This window comes from Gambusia affinis, linkage group LG17 (genome assembly GCF_019740435.1).
Source record: "Gambusia affinis linkage group LG17, SWU_Gaff_1.0, whole genome shotgun sequence".
Classification (NCBI taxonomy): domain Eukaryota; kingdom Metazoa; phylum Chordata; class Actinopteri; order Cyprinodontiformes; family Poeciliidae; genus Gambusia; species Gambusia affinis.
In genome coordinates, this window is record NC_057884.1 from 15554860 (window position 1) to 15576385 (window position 21526).

At 37.9% G+C, this 21526-nt stretch overlaps 1 protein-coding gene across 2 annotated transcripts; it reads left to right on the top strand.

The window, feature by feature from the left end:
* Nucleotides 1-4193: 4193 nt before the first annotated feature.
* LOC122847260 (SH2 domain-containing protein 3C-like) lies at nucleotides 4194-18819 on the top strand. Of its 2 annotated transcripts, XM_044144822.1 has the most exons (12): nucleotides 4194-4323; nucleotides 7220-7369; nucleotides 8312-8589; nucleotides 8691-8768; nucleotides 11502-11629; nucleotides 11722-12091; nucleotides 12903-13032; nucleotides 13190-13305; nucleotides 13416-13587; nucleotides 13690-13801; nucleotides 13882-14088; nucleotides 15782-18819. In XM_044144822.1, the coding sequence occupies exons 1-12, from the start codon at nucleotides 4282-4284 to the stop codon at nucleotides 15955-15957; spliced, it is 1959 nt and encodes a 652-aa protein (XP_044000757.1). In that variant the 5' UTR covers nucleotides 4194-4281; the 3' UTR covers nucleotides 15958-18819. The 2 variants fall into 2 exon arrangements, with proteins under 2 accessions (XP_044000757.1, XP_044000758.1); XM_044144823.1 differs by lacking the exon at nucleotides 8691-8768 and having other exon boundaries at nucleotides 15782-18817.
* The last annotated feature ends 2707 nt before the right edge of the window (nucleotides 18820-21526 follow it).

Consider the following 21526-nt stretch of genomic DNA (forward strand, 5'->3'; position numbering starts at 1 on the left):
AATCAAATTGCCTTCTGACAATTATGTTTATTTAAGAAATATTTCATTACAGTGAACTATTAATAAATTCTAGGAAATTTCTTAACTGTTGCTATGGTGTAAAATGTGTCTTGAATGGTTCTTCCTTTTTCCTCATAATTGTCAAATCAGAAATGACCAAAATGTAAATAAATGAAATAGTGAAGGGGTGAAAAATCTTCCACCCCACTGTGTTGTTTTCACAACTTTTAACCATAATGACCAGTTGATCTTTTCCACCAAAAAAAGTCAAAAAAGCTTCTGCCACATGCTGGAAAACAAATCTTCGGACATGGTAAAAACAATCTAATAAATGTGCCAGAGGAAGATCTACTCTTAAAAGTAAAAAGGGAAGTACAGGCACCTTGAGAATAGAGACTAAGCAGTCAGGATAGTAAAGGGTATCCTCTCCATCTTTGTAACTGCAATAAAAACATCACATTAGTCATTGTCACTGACTCCCATTCTACTTATTCCCTATGTTCCACTTTTGCCATGGGGTAATATATTCTTCTGAAAGAGACGTTTTACTCTCTTTCACAGCATTTAAGAACTTTTTCATCTTCTTCTGCTTCTCCTTACAACTTTGGCTCCAATTTGTCTCAAAGTAACTGATCTGGGAGTGATAACACACCTAAATTGAATGCTATCTAATGGCAAATTGGAAAACATGAAATTATCTTACTGTTCTTTCTACTAACCAGACAAGCTAATATTAGCAATACTAACTTGCATGTTTCTTTTGATATTAAAAATCAAAATTATTCACACCCTTACCAGATCTACATTAAAAATCATTTTCACTGAGTTAAAATGCTTCTTTTTCATAAAAAATTAAATTATGCAGGCATTTATTAAATGACATACTAAAATATTGTAAACTGATGATTAATTTTTAATTTTATTTGCATTTTCTTTACACATGTTTAAGGAACATGTTTAGCAATTGATAGTAAGACAGCATTTCCAATCTCGTCTTGGATTTGCTGAACATTTTCACTGTTATTCAATCTGGGGATTTGGTCGGACCACTTCAAAATGTTACTTTCTATACAGCAAAAACATGATTACTTTACACCTAAATCTGCCAGGAAATGAATAAATTTGCACCTAAATGGATACATTTGCAGGGAAAGATCAAATTCACAAACTGAAGATGTAACTTTGAAGATTTAAATGTACAGACGCAGAAAAAAATTTAACTTTGTTTATCATGACATAGTAGCATGAGCCAACCTTTGAATCTGGACCTTTTTAAAGGTCAATAACTTTTAAGCCTGCTTGACCCAAAACCTTGTTCTGTAAATTCAAAGATTGTGAAGAAAAGCATTCAAGCATTTCAAATACTTGGGTACCAGCCATGCTGTTGCAGAAACAACACCTCAGATATGTTGAACTGCACTACAGTGTTTTTTCTAAAGGACTTAGTGTGGGTTTTGTTGTCTTCACATATTAGAATACAGATGCCTGTTGTGTCACCTTTTATTGTATAGTGTCTGTTGGTCTCCATCAGTGTTTGCCCTTTAATGTCAGCCTATTTTATAAAACCTGTCATAAATAGTCATGTTGACAGTTCAATTTACCTCATAACCCTTCATATAGATATATATGTGCGCACACACACACTCACACACACATTGACTCCACTGTTGAGCATCAGTTCCATTCCAGGTACCTCTTGGGTTTCCACAGAGATGGGGAAAAAGCAATAACGGCACACTTGACCCGTCTGTTTTTTATTGGCCTGTTCTCACCTTCACACAGACCCACTCACACACACCTTGAATCTAATCTGGGAGACCTCGCCTCCGTTGTGATATTCCTCCATCCTCCCCAGAGGATTATAGGAGAGAAGAGGGGCGAGAGGAGAGGAGGAAGTTAATAATTTTGCCTCTCAGCAACCTGAAGATGATAAGATTGTGTGTTTGAGTCTCGTATCACATGCGGACACTTGTGCAGCAGTGCAAAAAACACGCCGTACATAAAGGGGTCATTACAGCTTCCCATCTTTACTCATAATGTTTGTGTTGTCCCTGAAAAGTCTGACAACAATCTTGCTAGAACTTTATCAGGATTTGGTAGAGGAGCAGTTTGTGTGAACTGTGTGTATTTGATAGTGTGTCAGTGAACAACACCAGTTCTGGGGGAAAAAAAGGAGCAACATAACTGGGGCAAATATTGGGAAAAAAGAAAAGATTAGCCCTAGTGACAAGGTTGTTTACTGTTTATTCTGGTCGCCAGTCTCATTCCTCCTTATACTGGCAGTCATGACAATTTTGTTTTCACTTTTTATTCCTTTGTGGATTTTTATCCTGGTTCAGAGTTCTGTCAACGTTTGTGTGTGTGCACACAGATATTTGTGTGTGCCTGCCTTGTGCATTAATTATGTTAGGTTGCTTGTCTGAACTCAATCTTTCCACAGCCATCAGTCGTTAGAGTGGCTTCAGGGTCCCATTTAGGGAGTTTCCATTTTTCTTCATGCAACTAGCGCTAGAGGAGATTAGGTGAACTTGAAGGAATTAAAAGGGATTTAATGCAGGAAAGGTAATGAATTATGAATAACATGGATATAAATGTAATTCTGATCCAAGTAAAATGTTTTCAGTTTTTCTGAAAAAATATTTTATAAATAAGCTGCATTCAGACATTTCCTTTCTGATTGATTAGCAAAGCATAAGCATACAAAGCCTCTGTTCTGCCCATAGAAACCCCCTTCTGCCATGTACACACTCTAGTTGGCTGTGTATAATTGAGGCTCTTCCTAAGAACACTTTGACATGTCGACTAAAGAAGCTGCTGATCAAACCACCGACCCTTCAATTAGTGGATGACCTGCTCTACCTCCTGAGCCTTTAAGCGCTTTGGTTGCAAAAACATAAAATAAAATATTGTCTAATGAGCTGAACTTTTGCAGTTTTTACTGATTCACACTCACACAGCTGAGGGGCCTTTGTGTGTGTGTTTGCAGCAGGTTTTTTTTCCTTTTGATGATCATTTGTGAACCATAAAATGGTTCACAAATTTTGTTTTCACTTTTCACTTTTTACTGCATATTAAGAGATGCAATAGTCAGAATTTTCTGGCCAATTTTTGAGGTCTGGCTTTAGTAAAGCTTTGACCCGCAGGCTTCAGCAAATTATGATTTCTCTTGAAGAACTGATATTACAAGAACAGCATTTAAAATATTTTCTGTCCAGCTTTCTTACTGTGAGCAATAAGTGTTTATATGACCACATCAGTGAGAAGTGATGTCACTGAGGGCATTTGTTGTAAAGCAGGGTTTTACTAATATCCTAAAACTGTGTTGCAAACTGTTTATAGCAACTTATATTAGCAGTTAGTACAATTTGCAGTGCTGAAGTGGCCATATATTACTTTAACTATGAGACTTACAAAAATAATGTCAATGTCAGAACATTGAAGGCTCCAGAGGATAAAATAGATCAACATTGCTGTATTTCCTTCAGTTTGTTATTTCTGTTCAATGTCTTGCTCTTCTCTTGCAGTCAGACTGGCAGACATGTCTGACATGTCATTGAGTGTCTTACATCTCTGCGCTTCCTCTGGCCTCATTCTAAACACACCCTTGATACTGATAACTTTTTTTACTCTCTGTGTTGAAGACAGTTTTTGTGAGAGCAGCTTGGTAGTGGTTTACATGTGGTCCATTCACTGACTGAAAAACGCAGTGTTGTTTCACTGTTTCTGAATCGAGGTAAAAAATCCTCCAATTACTGTCAAAAGCCATTTTCTCAGTGCGTCTTAAACTGGAATAAAATTTTAAGTATCTCTATTGTGCTTTTATGACTGGGGCTATAATTTTGCCAAGCCATTCTCAGTGGCCAGTACTTAACAAGTGACATTCTGTCCCTGCAGTGTGTATGAACAAACAATTAACTTGTTCCTCAACAGATTTTCTCTTAGTTTATTGTTTGTAATATTTTAGTTTTTGTGATGCTTCCCTGCAGTGCTGCCTTCTGTGGCACAGGTGTTTGTGTTTTGTGATGACTTGTATTGCATAGACCTATGCCACATTAAAAAAAAAAAATGTGTTGGTGTGGCTATAAACAACAGTTATTACTGTTGTTATAACTGGTTGCATGTGAATCTTATTTTTATGTTAAATTTTTTAAAGTTCATTTATATTTTTATGCATACTTATTTTGCAGTCTTTATCATTTGAAAAACGTTGTTGACAAATTTTATCGCCTTTTCTTTGTGCACATTCATATAAGTTTTGTCTGCCCAGTTACATCCAGACTGATGCCATACCATGGCTGGTACCATGGTCACATACCCAGAGAGGTATTAGTGCTGTAGGGTTTCTTTAATTGTTGCTCAGACTGCACAGAGTAAAGACAGTAAAACAGCAATATAAAAATTTTCAATCACAAGTACAATCATAACTTTCATTACCAACAAATGGTTCACAAAATTTATGGGTGGGTTTAGTCAGCAGCTTAAAACCTAAAGTCTTTGGTTTGCTTTTGTTTATTCTGTTTTTTCAGCACTCCTGAGGAATGTATCTCAGTCATAAATAATTCATCTTATATGCTTTTTTAAATATCAGTTTTCCTCTTGTGATCTTCAAGAAAAGAATGAATTAAGTAAGTTGGTGGAAACTACGAGCATTACAGTCTCAAGTAAAGCTGACTGTGTTTTTTGTGTACAATAAATGGGGAGATATGGCTAATTTCAAATTGCATTTAATTTAGTTTGGAGAAAGAATGCTTTTCACTGTTAAATTGTTGTAAAGATACAAATATCCTGTTCACCTAAAACAGTAAGTTTTCTTTATGCTAAAATACATAATTGCAACCATATTTGAGACCTTTAGATGGATGTATAGACCACAAAACCCCAAAATATTAAACTATCATTAATGTGGTGGACAACTCTTCTTTATCAAATTAATTGAAATCTGGAATTTATCTGGTTGGATTTATTATGAGTGGGACTGAATATTATTTATACTGCTGCTGAAGCAATTCAGACATCTAAAAAAAACTTTCGAAGCTTCAGAGTTTAGGGATTTAGTATCCCTGTTATTTTTCTACTTTTTCTGGTTGTCTTTTTTGTGACTGTGTGCCATCTTTTTCTCTGAGATTCTATGATTATGTATGCATAAAAAATTCTTAGCAGCTCTAGGTAACTGTGGAGGGACCTGCCAGACCTTGCAGACAGCAAGTCAGAATTTAGATGCAAATTGGTGGCAAAAAGCACAAATAAAAATGAATCAATGATTTAAAGACATTATGTATCTGAATTTTACAGTTCAAGGACCACATTTTCTTAACCATATGTCCGTATCCAGAACTTTACACAAAGTACACAGACAAATCTGAGAGTGTATCGGAAGATGTAGAAGGTGAAAATAAAAAAGGTTGTTTACAAATCTGTTCACACCGTCTGAGTTCAGAAGCTGAAAACATGTGAAATTATGTGTGAAATTTGGTAGAGAAAAAAAAAGCTGTGTTGGTGTGGCTGTAAACAACACACCCCTACCAAAACAATTTCTGAAATATCTTGGAGGTCAAAGAGTTTGGAAATTACTGTTTTTCAGTTTTCAGTTTCTTTTACATTTTATATTTTTGGCAAAACTGTCAATAAAATAAAAGTTGAAAGTACATATTATCATCTCAATCACGGATGGATGGATGGATGGATGGAATCACACCCATTGCTTTTTTCTTCTAAATAGGAGGAACAGTTTTGTGATTCTTCTGATTTCATTTTAACACCTTGTTGTTGCTGAAAATATCTTACTATGCCTTTTTCAGTCAATAATTCATTCACACAAAGAAATTTGTTTTCTTTGCAATATGCAATGTGATGCATTCACTGTAAGACAAAAACAAGATGCTTGAGGTTCTGTCTTTCAGCCACCTAAGATGAAATTCTCTACCTCCAGATTAATTCATCCTGGTTACACACACATAAATCCAAACCAAAGAAATAAGCAACTTTTGTACAAAAATAGAAATTCTTTTACATTGAACAAATGTTTCACAGAATACACTTGTGCCTGTAATCACATGGTATTAGCAGAGTGATTACTCCGACATCATCTCTGGCTTTGAAAGCGCAGTTTAGGCGGTTTACTCACAGAACGACACTGATTAATGAAGCCCATCATCTGTCGCAGCTCGGCAGCAATTGCTTTAGCGTTCAGAAGGAGGGAGACTCTGCCAAACAGACAGCTGCGTATGTTGCTGATGTACGCAGTTGAGCTTCACAGCTGGTGACAAAGACAAAAATACACACAAACACACAGTTTGCATGCACATGTGGAGGGTACATCTTCATCTTCTTCGTCTCTCTGGCTCTTGATCAACCTGCGTCTCTTTCAAATACAAACATTGATTTGTGCCATCTGCATGCTTTTGCTCCTTTAATTTACGTAAAATATTCATATATTCAGGGATCTCCCCCAGTTTAAACGTTGGGGGAAACCCCAGGCCAGGTAACCAAGATGGCACTTAGTGAGTTTATTTTAATCAGTTTAATCCCATCCACCCCTCCTGATTAGGTTCCTTATCCTCTAATCATTGTTTTAAAGTAAAAATATCTCACTTTTAAGGAAGTCGTGTAGCTTTCCCTTCATATTTTTTGAATTTCTAATAACACAATCCTACTCCTTTTTACAGAAGAACATTTGGCACTGGGAGAGATAAAAGCTTTGCATGAATTTGAGGCCTTTGATCTGTGTATTTATCTGTTTCTTGTACAAGATGTAGAAGGTGAAAATAAAAAGGTTGTTACAGGTTGCTCTAATCTGTTCAGGCTGATTTTAGTGCCTGAGTTTTTCAGAAGCTAAAACATATTTGTTTCTAAATTATGTGCTGAAATTTGGTGTTGAGCAAAAATGCAGCCTGACACTGTTTTGTTGATCTTGAAGGGAGCATTAGTTTTCTAGATTGGCTCTTCATTGGTGTTGTAGAGTAATGGATCATAAGAACTGAATCAGTGTGAAAATCTGTTTAACACTGGGACAAATGTTTGTTCAGCAGCACTAAGTCCTGGGGAACTGTTATAAATAACTGCAGATTTTCTAATTTAATTATTCATCTTTCAAATTGTGAGGAACAAATTGTTCATACACACGCCACAACTAATGTAGCCAGGTTTGCTCCTCTTTCTCTATTTGCATTGTAGTTTTTTATTTTATTGTTTACTTAACTGGGCTTTTTCTCCCATTCAGGTGTCTGAGTCTCTGGTTTTGCGAAACGGTGATTTCCTTGTGCGAGACTCCCTGACCAATGTTGGTGATTATGTTTTGACCTGTCGATGGGACAATGAGGTGGTCCACTTTAAGATCAGCAAAGTTCTGGTGAAATCAAATGAGACTAAGGTACGTCAACATCTGTTAGAGCAGGGATCTTTGAGCAAGAAAATATAAAGCAGTCAATGTGAAAATCCGAGATACTTTTAGATACGTAAAATATGATAAGAATTTCTTTGATAGTATATTTTAAAAAGCAAAGATTAGTGGGAAAAGTATTTTAAGGGACAATGAGGATGTAAAAATCTGATCAGGTGTATATTGCAACCAGTTGTAGTGAATTTTTATTCCTGCATACAGACAATATAATCAACTTGAATGTAAATGTTTGAAAATGAAGGAGGTTTAGGGGCCTGCCATTGTGGTTCCGTGCAGAACCCAGAGAAAAGAAAAAAGAAAAAAAACATTTATTTTATGGTCTCAAGACACTCGACACAATCAGACTCAGCAGAAGCTACAGATCAAAGAAATCTACCACCTCCTGGGTTAAAGTTGCTCATCAGGAAAACCACACTTGTAACTAATAGCAATAATGATGCATTTGTTCTCATCTGTTGGGAGTTTGCCCAGTGAGTCATTGTGTTCAACAGTGATATTATGAGACTATTTCATTAGCAACAGGCCGCCATATGTAAGGTCTGTCTTAAATTATCAAACTTCAACTTGTTTAGCGGCTTAATTTAGCAACGACACGAGTTCTGCATTTTAAGCTGAATTGGAAAGTTTTTCTTTGCCAAGACAATAAATATTTCTCTTTTCATTTGATATTTTTGTGTTTGTTGTCTTGTTGTCTCTGCTAACATGGTGCAGGTGTACAAAGCTGACCAGCTGCGATCCTGCTTACTCTTCCTTTTGTGTGTTTTTACCAGCTATGAGATCATTCCAGTGCTATTATTGGGGGATCAAGAGAAACCACAGATATTTTACTCACTTCATAAATAATAGAATAGCATAGAATAAATGTTCTAAGCGAGTGTTCAAAACTAAACCTTCCTTTCTCGTCTTCCTCAGGTGCAGTACGTGTTGGAGTCAGACAGCTTCGACTCTGTTCAGGAGCTTGTGCGCTTTTACGTGGGCCAACGCAAAGCCGTCTCGCAGTCCAGCGGCGCCCATATCTACTGTCCCGTTGGCAGGACTCTACCACTGCGCTACTTGGAGGCGACCTTCGCCCTGTCCAACAGCAAGCACAGCTCCGCCTACTCGCCATCCAGCCAGAGGGGGGCGTACATCAAGCGGCGAAGTGTCACCATGACGGACGGGCTGACGACAGAAAAGATGATGCCTCACAGGTGAGGAGAGCGCGGACACCGATGTTCTCTGACAGTTCTTTCTCTTTTGCAGCTTTGTGAAAAATGTTATTGATTTTTTTTTATGTTGCATACATAATCAGTGATTCAGACAGCCCCAGTCCAGTTGAGACACCGTTGGCCCCACCAGAGCCAGAGCCGGAGCCTGTGTCCGAATGCAGGTTGTGTTTATGTGTGTGACAACAATGGTGTTGCTCTGGTTCCCTCCACAGTCCTAGAGCCCCTTCACTTCACAGACACCTGTAGTACTTCCCTTTGTGTTGAGAACTGTTCACTTTGGCACACAGTGAAGCAAGTTTTAAATGGCATGCAGCCGTTTAAAACTTGATGAATCTACCAATGAGGAGCAGACAAGATTCTGGGCACGAAGTGCCTTTTCTAAGTTTTGTGACATTGTAACCATAAACTTCAACATACTTTATTTACAATATATTTAATACCCAATTATGAAATGGAGTAAAAACAATACATGGTTAAAATGTATTACTAACTTATGTGACAAGTGTAGTGTGCATTTGATTCAAGCCTCTATGAGACAATACTCTGAAACCACCTTACCTGCAAATGTCTGCACACATTGTATGACCTAGAAACTAAAATCTTTGCCCAATCTTCTTTGCAAAAGAACTTTGACTCAGTCAGATTGGATGGAGAGCTTGTGTGGACCATCTTTTGGTCCACACAAATGGACTAAATGAATTTTGGACTTTGACTGGGCTGGTCCAACACATGAGTCTGCTTTGGTTCTCCCAAGTCTCAAATGTTAATCCTAGATTTATCTTCAAACATCTTACTACCAATCCTGATCAGTAAAGCATCACCACAGCGTGATGCAGCAACTTTTTTGCTGTAGGGGTGATTTGCTTAGGATGAAGTCCAGTTTTAGTGATCTAAGGCGGCGGTTTTCAAAGTGTGAGGCGCGCCTCCCCTGGGGGGCGCCAGAGCACTTTAGGGGAGGCGCGGTGCGAGGGAAAAAAATAAACCGGAAAAGCTATCTGCTTGCTGTCTACTGATGTGAGAGAAACGTCTTTTACGACCCATCAACTCTGTGGATTTAGGAAAAGTTGGTACTGGCGTGTGGAGCGGGATCAGTGGAAATGTTTCCACCTTAGAGGATGTTTTGGCCAGTGATGTCAGTAAGCGACCAGCTGCGACCACTTACTTTTTCCGTATGTGTGTAATCTAACGCTGTTATTTCAAATCCAGTAGTCAGACTACAGTTACTTATCAAAATCATTTTATGCGTTACTATCTTCTTTTGTTATTTAATCCTTTCTCTACTCGCCTTGTCGGTGCAGTGCGTCTCTATGCGACAGAAATGTAAACAATGGAGGGAGATGCGCGTTTTGTTGGTGGAAAAACTGGAACTATTTTCAGTTTCTGTCGCCAAGTCTAGTATCAAGTCAAGTATTATAAGCGGCTTTGGGCTTCATCTTTTAAAAGTCGCTTGCAAATTTAATGAGCGGCTGGTTGCGCCTTTTTGGGCTCGTTTTTGAACGTGAAGTTGCTCATTTGGGCTTGGAAATAAGCAGAGACTCATAATAAATCCCAGAATTTGTCCGTCATTAAGGGAGTTTTAGTCAGTCTCTCCCTGTTCATCATTTCCTGGATGATCCGTCCCGCTGAGTCTTTGTTAATGTCAAGTTAATATATTACCTCTGAATGACAGTGATTCGCAGCGCTCCAGAAAACTGCAAATATCGAGACTAATTTAAACAGCGCAATAAGCAAAACAGCCACAATGAACTGAACGTGTAGTTGGCAATAGTTATAATGGCAAGTGCTGACTAGCACATATAATTATTACGATAAGTGTCGCAGCCATCTGAGCTGTGGAGCTGCAGGAGGAGCTCTGTGCGCTGCGACATCAAACTCAGGGGCGTAACGCAGAACCTGGAGGCTGGGGGGAGGGGGGCTTTAAAATCCTTCTTAGAGTTTTCCAGACAACAGTGGACAAATTACTCATGTTTTTTTTTGTACAATCTCCTCTTCAGTTCAACCTTATCAGTGGAGACACATTGTTGATGTTACCATTATAAAATAACTTACAATTAAGTATTGGCAAAGATCAATGTGATTTTCACAGGAGGCAGAGCGTTGTTGTTAGCAGCTGCTGAAAGTAACTAAAAAGTTACTTAATCCTGCAGTTAGTTACTACTTGACTTGGAAAGTAACTTAGTTACTTTCCAAATCAAGTAGTCAGTAATATAGCTAAGTTACTTTTTCAAGGAGTAATCAGTAGTCCGATTAAAGTTACTTTTTCAAAGTAACTATGCCATCACTGGTTTTGGCCAGAGCGGGGCTGAAGGTGGAGTTTTTAGAACTCCACCCCCCTCCGCCCCCCTTCACGGGAGGGGGGGGGGGGGGGGGAGGCGCAGCAGGCATTAAGCTCCTTGAAGGGGGGCTCACCCTTTCATACTTTGAAAACCCCTGATCTAAGGCATGTGAGCCAAAAGATTTGACCTTGTTCTCATCTTACTGTAATGTCGTCTTCTGAATGTTTGCAGATCACCTGAGGGAAACTACAAACAGGACAAACATTTTGGGCACTTCAGAAGACATTTGTTTGCACTTCATTTTATTTCGGTCTATCAGAGTAAAAGAGGTTGAAAATAAATGCAAACCAGACTTTTTAAGTTTTTTATAAAAAAGAAAAATTGTATGGCTTTTAAAGATGGTGAATCTCAGATATTGATTATTTTCTCCTGTTTTTAAATTAGATTCATGTCTGCTTCTGCCTTGTTGTAGTTCATAAATAACAGAAATGCAGTTTTATTGCAACCGTTTCACAAACTAAATCATTCCTTTTTCCCTCACCCTGTAAGAAATAATATTTACATCCCTAACAAGATGGCTCCTATCATATAACTCAAGCTTTAAAATGCCGTTTGCAGCCCATCAACCATCCACCACCATAAAGACGCAATGCGCAATTGTGCAATGAGTATGGACCAGATTCAGGAGTACCGCTGCCCCTTGTCGCCTGTCGGGGAAACCCCGCTGTCTCCTGCGTATAGTGCTGGTAAGTGACAGACTCCGACACATAAATAATACATTGCCATCACACAGGCTCCTTCTGCAGAGAGTTGAAGGCTCGTCTCTCTTTTTATTCAGTCACTAGGCAGAGAGCCCACTCAGGCGGACGGGCCCTAGCTGTCGTCCCTCCCTCCCCTGTGATGCGCCGTTCCAGCGACCCTCAGCTCAGCCCCTTGGACGGCAGCGCTCCCGCTGAATATCCCACGCAAACTTCTCATTCAGTACACTCCTCACCTGCCCATCATTCCGCCTATCAATCACAGCCGTTGGAGACGGCTGGAAGTTACTGTGACCTCAGACCCTGCCCCTGCGGGCCACCCAAACCCCCAACTAAGAGCTACGTAGAGCGACTGCGAGTTGAAGAATTGAGGAAAGGTGAAGGCAGAGAAGGAGACGGAACATCTGTTGCCCCATTGGTGGAGTCAACCTCCTTATTCAGGCCATCCAGGTACATCCAAGAATACGTTTAGGGTTAACAGGCAAAATCTCTAGATGTTGTCTTTCTTAAAAAGATTAACTCAGTGTAAACAAATGTGAGCTGTGAAAAACAACCAAACATGTGCGTTTTCTGTTGTAAACTACATACTGCGAAAATAGATCTCTTCAAAAAAAACAACAACAATATACTGATTGTGTTTTAAATAATGACCAAAGAACAAAATAGCTCATATATTTGCACAAGTGAGTTAGTGACATAGTTTCTTTAGCTGTCATTGTTTTTTCGTCAGACTACTTATCAGTTATTTATCTTAAATTATTTTGATATTTTTAATACATTTAAAACTAAACATGAAAGCAATTGAGTAGGCAGCAACCCTGCATGTCTGTAACTCTGCTAAATTACCCTAAAATCTGAGCAACACTCTGGGTAAATGGGTGATTATCACATATAAATACTGATTTTCTTTGGAATAAAGAAGTAAAACTAACAAACCTTTCTTCACATTACATAATATAATTATATGACACATTCCTACTAGATACTTAAGAAGACAAAGCTTGTTTGTCAGTGCATACCATATGGACAAAAGCTACTCTCCATAAAACCTACTCTGAATTTATCTTTCAGTGATCTATTTTTTATATATATTTGGAACAGATTAACTCTGTAAAGATCTGGAACCATTCAAACCTGAACAGCTGTATAGGTCACAAAATTGCGTAACCTCCTTTCCTCCACATTTTTGCAGCAGCATTTGCTTCTCCGTGTCTTGTCATGGTCCATTATTTTCTATATCTCTGAAACACTCCCTCTGCAGGTATGAGTCTAATCTACTTCCTGCTGAAAATAAGCCTCTGGAGATGTCAGTCCTGAAGAGAGTCAAAGAGCTGCTGGGTGAAGTCGATGCCAGTACTGCAGCTAAACACATCACACTCGTCGACTGCAAGGTATGTATACACATACAAGGAGTTTGCACACACACACACACAAATACTGACACAAGCTTGCATGCGTAATTGTAGGTGCAAACAAAAACAAGCTGACTGCAGCTGGCATGACAGAAAACATAAATATAATATATGTGTATTTATTTCTCTGGTTCAGGTTGCTAGAATATTAGGTGTAACAACAGAGATGCAAAGGATGATGGGAGTTTCCTCAGGATTGGAGTTATTGACTTTACCACATGGGCATCAGCTGAGACTTGACCTGCTGGAGAGGTACAAATACATTTCTTTACATGTGGAGAAAGTTAAACAGAAACAGTTTTGAAATGTTGTATAAGTATTTGAAACATGCATCAGAACCTTATTTTTTTTTTTTTTTTCAGGTTCTACACCATGTCTATCATGATGGCTGTGGACCTCCTTGGCTGTACAGGAAGTACAGAAGAGAGAGCGGCCCTGCTCCATAAGACCATCCAGTTAGCAGCAGAATTGAAAAGTAACCTGGGAAACATGTTTGGTTTTGCGGCTGTGATGAGAGCCCTGGAGATGCCACAGGTCAGTCATCTATCACCATCACTAGTGAGAATACCAAGGAATTTCATTTTGGCAGAAAGTCCAGCATAGTTTTAACTTCTTTTTGTCATTTGTTTGCTTCAGATTTCCCGCCTGGATCAGACATGGGTGACTTTACGCCAGAGACATACAGAGGGCGCTATTCTGTACGAGAAGAAACTCAAACCATTCTTGAAAAACATGAATGATGGCAAAGGTGAGCTGCTAGTTAGGAGCTGTTTGGTAAGAGGGTGTTTATTTTCTCAGCTTAACTCCAACCCTGTCTTTTTCCTCCAGAGTCCAGTCTCATGTCCGGCACCTCCTTCCCCCACATCCTCCCAGTCCTGTCTCTACTGGAGCGAGGCGCTGCCGTCGGGGAGGTGCTCGAACCTTGGGAAAGCTCTGAGGCCGGTGTGGACGTGGTCATGCACCACCTAGAGGCTGCACGTACCATTGCACATCACGGGGACATCTACAAAACAACTGCTGAGACCAAGCTGCAGGGTGAGACTTCCACGTTAACCTCAGGAAGACTGATTGCAGCTCTGTGATGATCACTGTGTGGTCAAAACTTAGAAACTGCCTTGTGGTTTTATGTGAATTAGATGCTTATTTTTCTGAACGCTTGAGGTAAATACGCTGGGTCACAGCACCACTGATCTGGTGTATCGATCCCATGCATATGGTTACTGTGTTTGGTTCATTGATCCAAATAATGTGCTTTTGGATCCGTGTTTGATGCCATTACTGCCTTATTGAACAGCCTGTCAATAGCTTTTAGCTAACACCTACAATTTGTATTGTAAGCACCAATTGATCACTGTGACCCTTTTATCAGTGAGGGTGAATCCAATCATTAACATGTTTAACTTTAAACACATGCTATGTTTGGAAACATTTTTGTTTTGTAGGTGGTTATGACTTTAAAAGTTTATTGTTATTTTTATCATTATCAGTATTCATGTTGGTAAATGATGCTTACTGGCTACTTTTTTGTGAACTATATCTAACAATTCAGTTGATTTAAATACTGTCAGTTGCATCTAAAAACATCTGTATGTTCTTTTAGGAGCTTGACACAAAAAACAGGTTCCATCCAAAATCAGTTAAAGCATTTTTTTGTAATTAGTGGCATCTCTTGTAAAAATGTAAAAAATGACTTGAAGTATATTAATCTTTTATTGAAGTATTGTCTCATTCTTCCATCAAATGTACACTTATCTTTTTTCTGTCACACTTTGCTCAGATCATAAATTTTTTGTCAGACAGAATCAATTCAAATAGACATAAAATACAATTTTAAAATGTTGATTTTGTTTATCAAGCTCATTGAGCCTATAAACGACTCATTTCCGAGGTCATACAAAGCACAGAATAACATCTAAAACACAGCAGGGGAAAACCACAGCTGAGCAAAAAGAACCCAAAGAGCCATCTTATATTTATCAGACTATATCTCATTTATTCCTAAAACATCTGGCCGCTAGTTCATGGCTTTAGGCTCTAGATGTTTTCGGTCATAACAGAACAATGATACAGAGCAAGTTTTTGAATTGCTCATGAAAGCAAAATGGAGATTTTGAAGTGGATTTGTCGAAGTCTAGACTTAAATGCAATGGAGATATTGTGATTCGACCAGACTGGCTTTGGGTGTTTTTTCAATTTATTAAATGAACTCTCCATTGGAAAACTACGTTTTTTATTTACTCTGGATATATTTGGTGTCAAATATTGTTCAAACTAAAATATTTAGATATGACAAAAAAAAAAGCATAAACAGAAGAAATCTGTAAGATAAGAGGAAAATGTATTACTTCTTCTGTCCTAATCAAGTATGTCAAACTATCAAGGCTTCTTTTTCAAATATTTGCAATTTTACTTCTTAAATTAGGCCTTAAACAAATTAGATTTGAGATGTTTCCTCTGTATTTATAAAGATTATTAACCTATGTGACCAGACCATCTCAACAATGAGATTTTAATGGTGTCCTTCCCCAGAGTGCTTTCACTAAAAAAGCTGCATCAATTCCCTTGTTTGTTCTCCCTATGGTTGTTCTTTCCCTGCTTCTTTTGATGCAGAACTTTGATTATTGTACAAAACAATCAAGAGTCTCTTTCTGTTTAACTCTGTTTCTCTTTAAATACCATAGTTACAATGAAATCTCCATTGAATACCCTTATCACTTCTCCTTTTCAGGACTCCAGGAGCGAGCCGAGATACACGATGTCTTCCAGACTGAGTTTCAGATGCGTCTGCTGTGGGGCAGCCGTGGGTCCGAGGGCAACCAGTCGGAGCGCTACGAGAAGTTTGACAAAGTTCTCACAGCTTTGTCGCACAAACTGGAGCCACCTGTGCGCCACAGCGAGCTATAGCATCAGTCCTAAAACTCCAGATCGCCAAAACACTTGTTGCACTTACCACTCCCAGTGGTATGGTTTTATTTTGTGTCGGAAGAGGGCATGATGATGTGAAAGAAGCAGAAATGAATGAGGAGGCAGCTAAAAGTCCACGAGGAGATTTCTTTACTTAGAACAAGTGTGGCACTCACTGTGGAAATGAAAAAAAAAATTTGTGTATACCTCCCTGTGGACTAACCTGCTAAAATATTTAAATCTGAGGGAAAAGCTGTTCAATGGGAACATGTGTACGGTGGGCTCTGAGGGCCAAACAAAGCCGCGAAATTCGTCTTCGCTCCAGTAAAACTCACTTACGACTACTGTCACAAACTATAGCCAAGATAACCGTAACGTTTTACATAGCTCTCGAGATGTTTAGTCTGTGTGAGTATGAGTGCATCGACAAGCCTACTCCTCCATTTTTGTTTCTGTTCTTTTATTTATTTGTTTTTTTTAAAATAATATCAAAACACTGTGGCCACATCTACATGAAACTTATCTCTCAGTGCTAATCACGAAGGAACCCTGCTAATAAGACCTCATTTGATATGGATCACGCAATCCCATCTAGTCCTATTAAAAATGTACCAGGCATGCATTAATAAATGCAGATTTAATGCAACAACTTGAATGTGAAAACTCAGTGTGGACAAAGTGACCTTTCGTCTTATCTGGCTGGTTAATATATTTGATATTGTGGATTGTGGATCATGTACCAGTACTCAAAAAGTATCCAAAAGCAGCATCATGACGAACACTACCTGAGAATGTATTCATTTTAAATTTAATTAAAGCAATGTTTCACTTATTTGGGAGCAGTTATGAACATGTTACAGTTTATAAAGCTTGCCAAAACAGTTGATGCATGCGGCTGTAAATGTTGCACAAAGTTTAATGTTGCTTTAATAACAATTTAAACACACGTGTCAAATATATAAAGTACTGAAAGGATCCAGTGATAATGTACTGTTTATGTGGAGAAATGTTAATGGGACCCACAAGGCAGAGAAAGTACAAGTCCGTCTCAGCAAATAAGTTAATTTGTTTTTGTAATCCAGTTCAAAAAGTGACAGATTTTGGATCTAAGTATGGCAAGAAAATGTCTAGTGGAAGGAAAATGTTTAAGAAAAAAGAAGACAAGCTGCAGGGATATTTGCAGCATTTTGGAGTTGGATGTAATCTGTGACTGGAGTGAGTCTTCCGCTTCAGATCATAGTTTTTCAATAAGCACACAATGATGGGCAAAGTGTGTCTTGAGAAGGTTGCTGAACAAAATGATGCGGCCCACAAACTGCAGCCTTCATCTGTGTAAGATGTGGTATTTTCTCCTAGGGGAAACTTTATATGCTGCCTTGAACTTGGTGATGCCAATTTCCTGCAGGTGTGCGGTCCAAATGCATTGAGTGCTTTAGATACATGCACAGTTATAATAGTCCATGCTCAACATGTTTTGATGGTAATCAGATTTTGCTGATTAACCTTTTTTGCAAACACTGAATTATGACACAGTGTCACTTTTTGAGTTAAATTACAGAAATAAATTCATCTTAAGATAATGTATTTTACAAAGATGCAACTGTATGTCATGTTTAATTTATGTTTAGCTTGAATGATGGCTGTATGTTTTTCAATTTATGTTTCAACAGTAGAGCTAAAATAATTGGAACATCTGTTTTATTTTAAGGTATTTTTGCTGTAAACTGGTCTGAGAAGGCTGTCGGCGTCTCTCAGAGCTATGCAATCGTTTCAGCTGGGAACTCTCAAGATATTTAAGGAACTTTACTTTTCAAGTAGGTAATTGGAGATATCACGCCAGATATCAAATCAACTTTTTCCTGAAAGTGATGCATCTACCCCCACTGTTGTGTATTTGAACTTTTCTGTGGATGTTGGATCCATGATCTATTCTGGAGAGTTGGTACCAGGTGCCACTTCCAACAGGAGAGGGCGCACTTTAGTCAGCAAAAAAAAAAAAAAAAAAAAAAAAGAAAGAAAAAAGGAATAAAGACCTTACACCGAGGCAGGGACAAATTACACAGATCTTGCTTGTTTTGTGACCAAGATGATACCTACTGGTTTAGGTTTCACTGACATGATGATGATGTGAAGTGCTTTTATTTGTATGAAGTAAGCAAAAAAAAAAAAAGTCAAGAAATGATTCATGACTAATCTCATGTTTTTTTTTTCTTTTTTGTACTGTACATAATAATTCCCTTTTTTTCAAATAAAACAAATGCTTGTGTGGATGTGTTTGATTCTTTTAAGAAAAATAGTAAAATGCAAACATTTATACAGTCAGTTATTCTAAACATTTCCTTCTTATTCTAATCTGATGTCTGACTCTGATGGCAGTTATTTTGTTTTCACAAATCTTAGGGAAAACATTTTTGAGGTAGTCCATTGCTATCTATGTCCTCATTACTTATCATGGTAAAAATGTATAAAAAATCTGTCAGATAAATGCATGCTTTGCATATATAAGCACTCACAATTTTAGAAACATCTAGTCTTCAATTTTGATATACTGGCTGATAATTGTGACACCAATTATTTTATTGAAATCATTTATTTCATGACCATTATGAGAGTTAAAACCTAATAGCTGATAAAAGGGAAGGTTTTTTTACAGCTGTACTTGAGATTAAAGACTCCAGACAGTAGACAAATACAACAGCTCCTCAGTTTACTTGCGCAGTACCATAAATAGTACCAATACCACGATTTCTTCAGATGATGTGATCTTAAAAATGATTTATTAAAAAAAAAGTTGGGAGTTGCTGGATTATTTAGCTAATGTCGTCAACCATAGTGGTCTCTGTGTTTTATTTAACAAAATCTTTTCTTTTTTAAAACCTCATCTGAGACATTTATCTCTAAAGAAATAAAATCTATGGGCAGGTATAATGAAATTCAGAAGATACATCTGATTTAAATGAATTTAAATTGGGTTTTTCATGATGAGGGTGAACCACCAATGCAAACTACTGAAAACTTTATATTAATACATGTGTCTTCGTACACATTTATTAACTGCGTGAAGTAGTCTTCATGTTTAGGTGCTGGATTTTACACAGCTAATGCAATGGCCGTGATCATTCAGTGCAATGTTGGGTGAGCTTTGTGTTTCTATCATTGGTTACTTTAACTGAAAAAATACAATAAACATTTATTTTCATTGAATATTTTTTGTACAAATGAAATATGTAGTCTTCTTGATATAAAATAATAAAAATTAAAAGAAAATGAATAAAATCAACTACTTAAGCAATAAAAAGTGGTTGCCTCAGGATACAGCAGAATGTTTTATTGAAAGAAAAAAAAACATAGGTTCTTGTTCAATTGGATTGCATTAAGCTTTTTCTTCTGTATCAGAAAACACAGGGGGTTTTTTAAAATGCACTTTTGCAATTTTATAATTTTTATTTAGTCTTTTTTCCATTTATTTTTGTCTTCCATTCCTACATATGTTCTAACACATGTTTCTATATGTTTTGTGACACTGGGATGGGTGACAGGAAATAGAAGAGTTCATAAAACTATTTTTGCCCCGGTCTTGTGCAATGCACAATACAGGCCAGAAGATGGCGACATTCCCTTTTAAAAATGAGCCTCACAGCCTTCATGTTACCAGCAATAGTTTTTGCTGATGTCTCCTCTCAGGTATAGCTGCAGATGCACTATTTGCTGCTAATCATACTTTTTGTTTTGTAGTTGGTTTATGCCCAAATGTGGACTTGACTTAATCCTCTGCCCATGTTTTGAAAGGTCAAAATGTATGAAACAAATGTATCAAGGAAAGCAATAATGCATTGAGCGCATGCGTGCTCTGTGAAGCCTCACGTTGCTTTGCAGATAGAGGCATGGCCAACGCAGTGGGAGGGAGAATAGACAGATGGAGTGTGTGTGTGTGTTGAGTGTATATAGATGCATGTATGCCCCTGAGTACTCTTGTGCATAAATGTGTGCATTTGTTAACTTGAGTTCAGAGGTGTGTTATATCATGGTCATTGCAGAATTTCTGCTGAATTTCTTTACACCATCTGCTAGGGTGCAGAGCAAAACTGTTCATACCGTTTAAATTTCTCACGTTTTATATAAGTTGTTTTCAGGATAAGCACAGCTGTGTTATGTGCTTGTCACAGTTTTATTAGATAACGATCAATCAGAATTGTGAAGATCAAGGCATGGAGCGGATAGGTCAGGGACAAGGTTGTGGAGAAGTTAAAACAGCGGTAGCTTCTAAACCAATGTCCTATAATTTAAACATCTGACAGTGTACTCTGTAATTCATCATCCCAAAGGAAAAGAGTATGGTTCAACTGCTGGCTTGGCAAAGGGAGCAGAAATCAGAGAAGGCGCTAAGAGATCCTAAACTCAGGCAGGGATATGTGTGGAAAACACAGATATTACTTACAACTTCCACAAATCTGACAACTATGGAAGAGTGGCAAGAATATTGCCATGGTTTAGAGAGAAAGGTGTGTTTGATCGGATCAAAACACAACTTGTTGGCCTGTACGCACAAAGCCATAGGCGTAATAATTTTTTTTTTCTTTCCTGTGTCTTTGTATGATCATCCTTAAGTCCTTGTTAGACTTTGACTGTTTGCTCAATGCACGCTTAATTAAATAGTCTTGGTCTCTCTTTGTAATCTCTGAGATTTCAATAAATTTTCATCAAAGGAAGAAACCTAAAACTTTCACTCATTTTGAAAACACCATACCCAAAGTGAAACATGGCAGTGGCAGCATTATACCTGCCACTGCCATAAGGGAGAGGAAAGTTGATCAAAGTTGATGGAAAAATGCATGAAGCTAAAACCATTTTATTCAATGTAACTCATTGTAAAACGGCGCTAAGGGGTTTAACCAATACCAGAAGAAAGATGAAAAGAAACTTCACCAACAATAGAGTATCAAGCATGATGGGACTCCTCAGACAATAAGATATTGTCCTTTTCTTTTGTCCCCCTTTTTTATACAGTTCCATAGGCGTAACATGTTATGGATGTAATCTCTAAGAGGATTCTCTCTGCTTGGTATCATGGTACATGTTAATTTCAGCTCTTTATTTTTCATATGGAAACAGACCAGAGATCTCCCGAGCATGCCAGCCAATTATAATCAATTCACCCGTAATCCCCCCTCAAACCTCCTTCTATAGCTAATCTGCCATGTTGGTCATTGTCATCTGATCATGTGTGACCTTGGCTGCTCCTTAGCTGGTGCAGGGAGCGTAGAAGCAAACGTACATTACCAGGCTGTTAAGTTTTAGTTTTTGTGGCTATCAGGTTTCACCAAATGTGTTGACCGACAATCAGATGAGATGTAATTGGTGAAACGACAACATTTTGTTTTTAGTTGAAGGTTGAACTACTTTATGAAATAAAACTGGTAAAAAAATTTGGAACAACAGACTAAAGTTTTGTCTCCTAATTTGGTTTAAGAATCACTTAAATGAAACAAAGTAAATGGAAATGTAAAGCGTCTTCCATTACAACTGTGCAAGAACCTCACAGCAGCTAAGCCAATGTGACATGACATGC

Bases quoted from the DNA above. Each gene is read 5' to 3' on its own strand.
- LOC122847260 (XM_044144822.1), top strand. From the start codon at position 4,282: ATGCCATACCATGGCTGGTACCATGGTCACATACCCAGAGAG. The intron at 7,370-8,311 runs GTACGTCAACAT...CGTCTTCCTCAG, and splicing joins TGAAATCAAATGAGACTAAG to GTGCAGTACGTGTTGGAGTC. The intron at 11,630-11,721 runs GTAAGTGACAGA...CTTTTTATTCAG, and splicing joins GTCTCCTGCGTATAGTGCTG to TCACTAGGCAGAGAGCCCAC.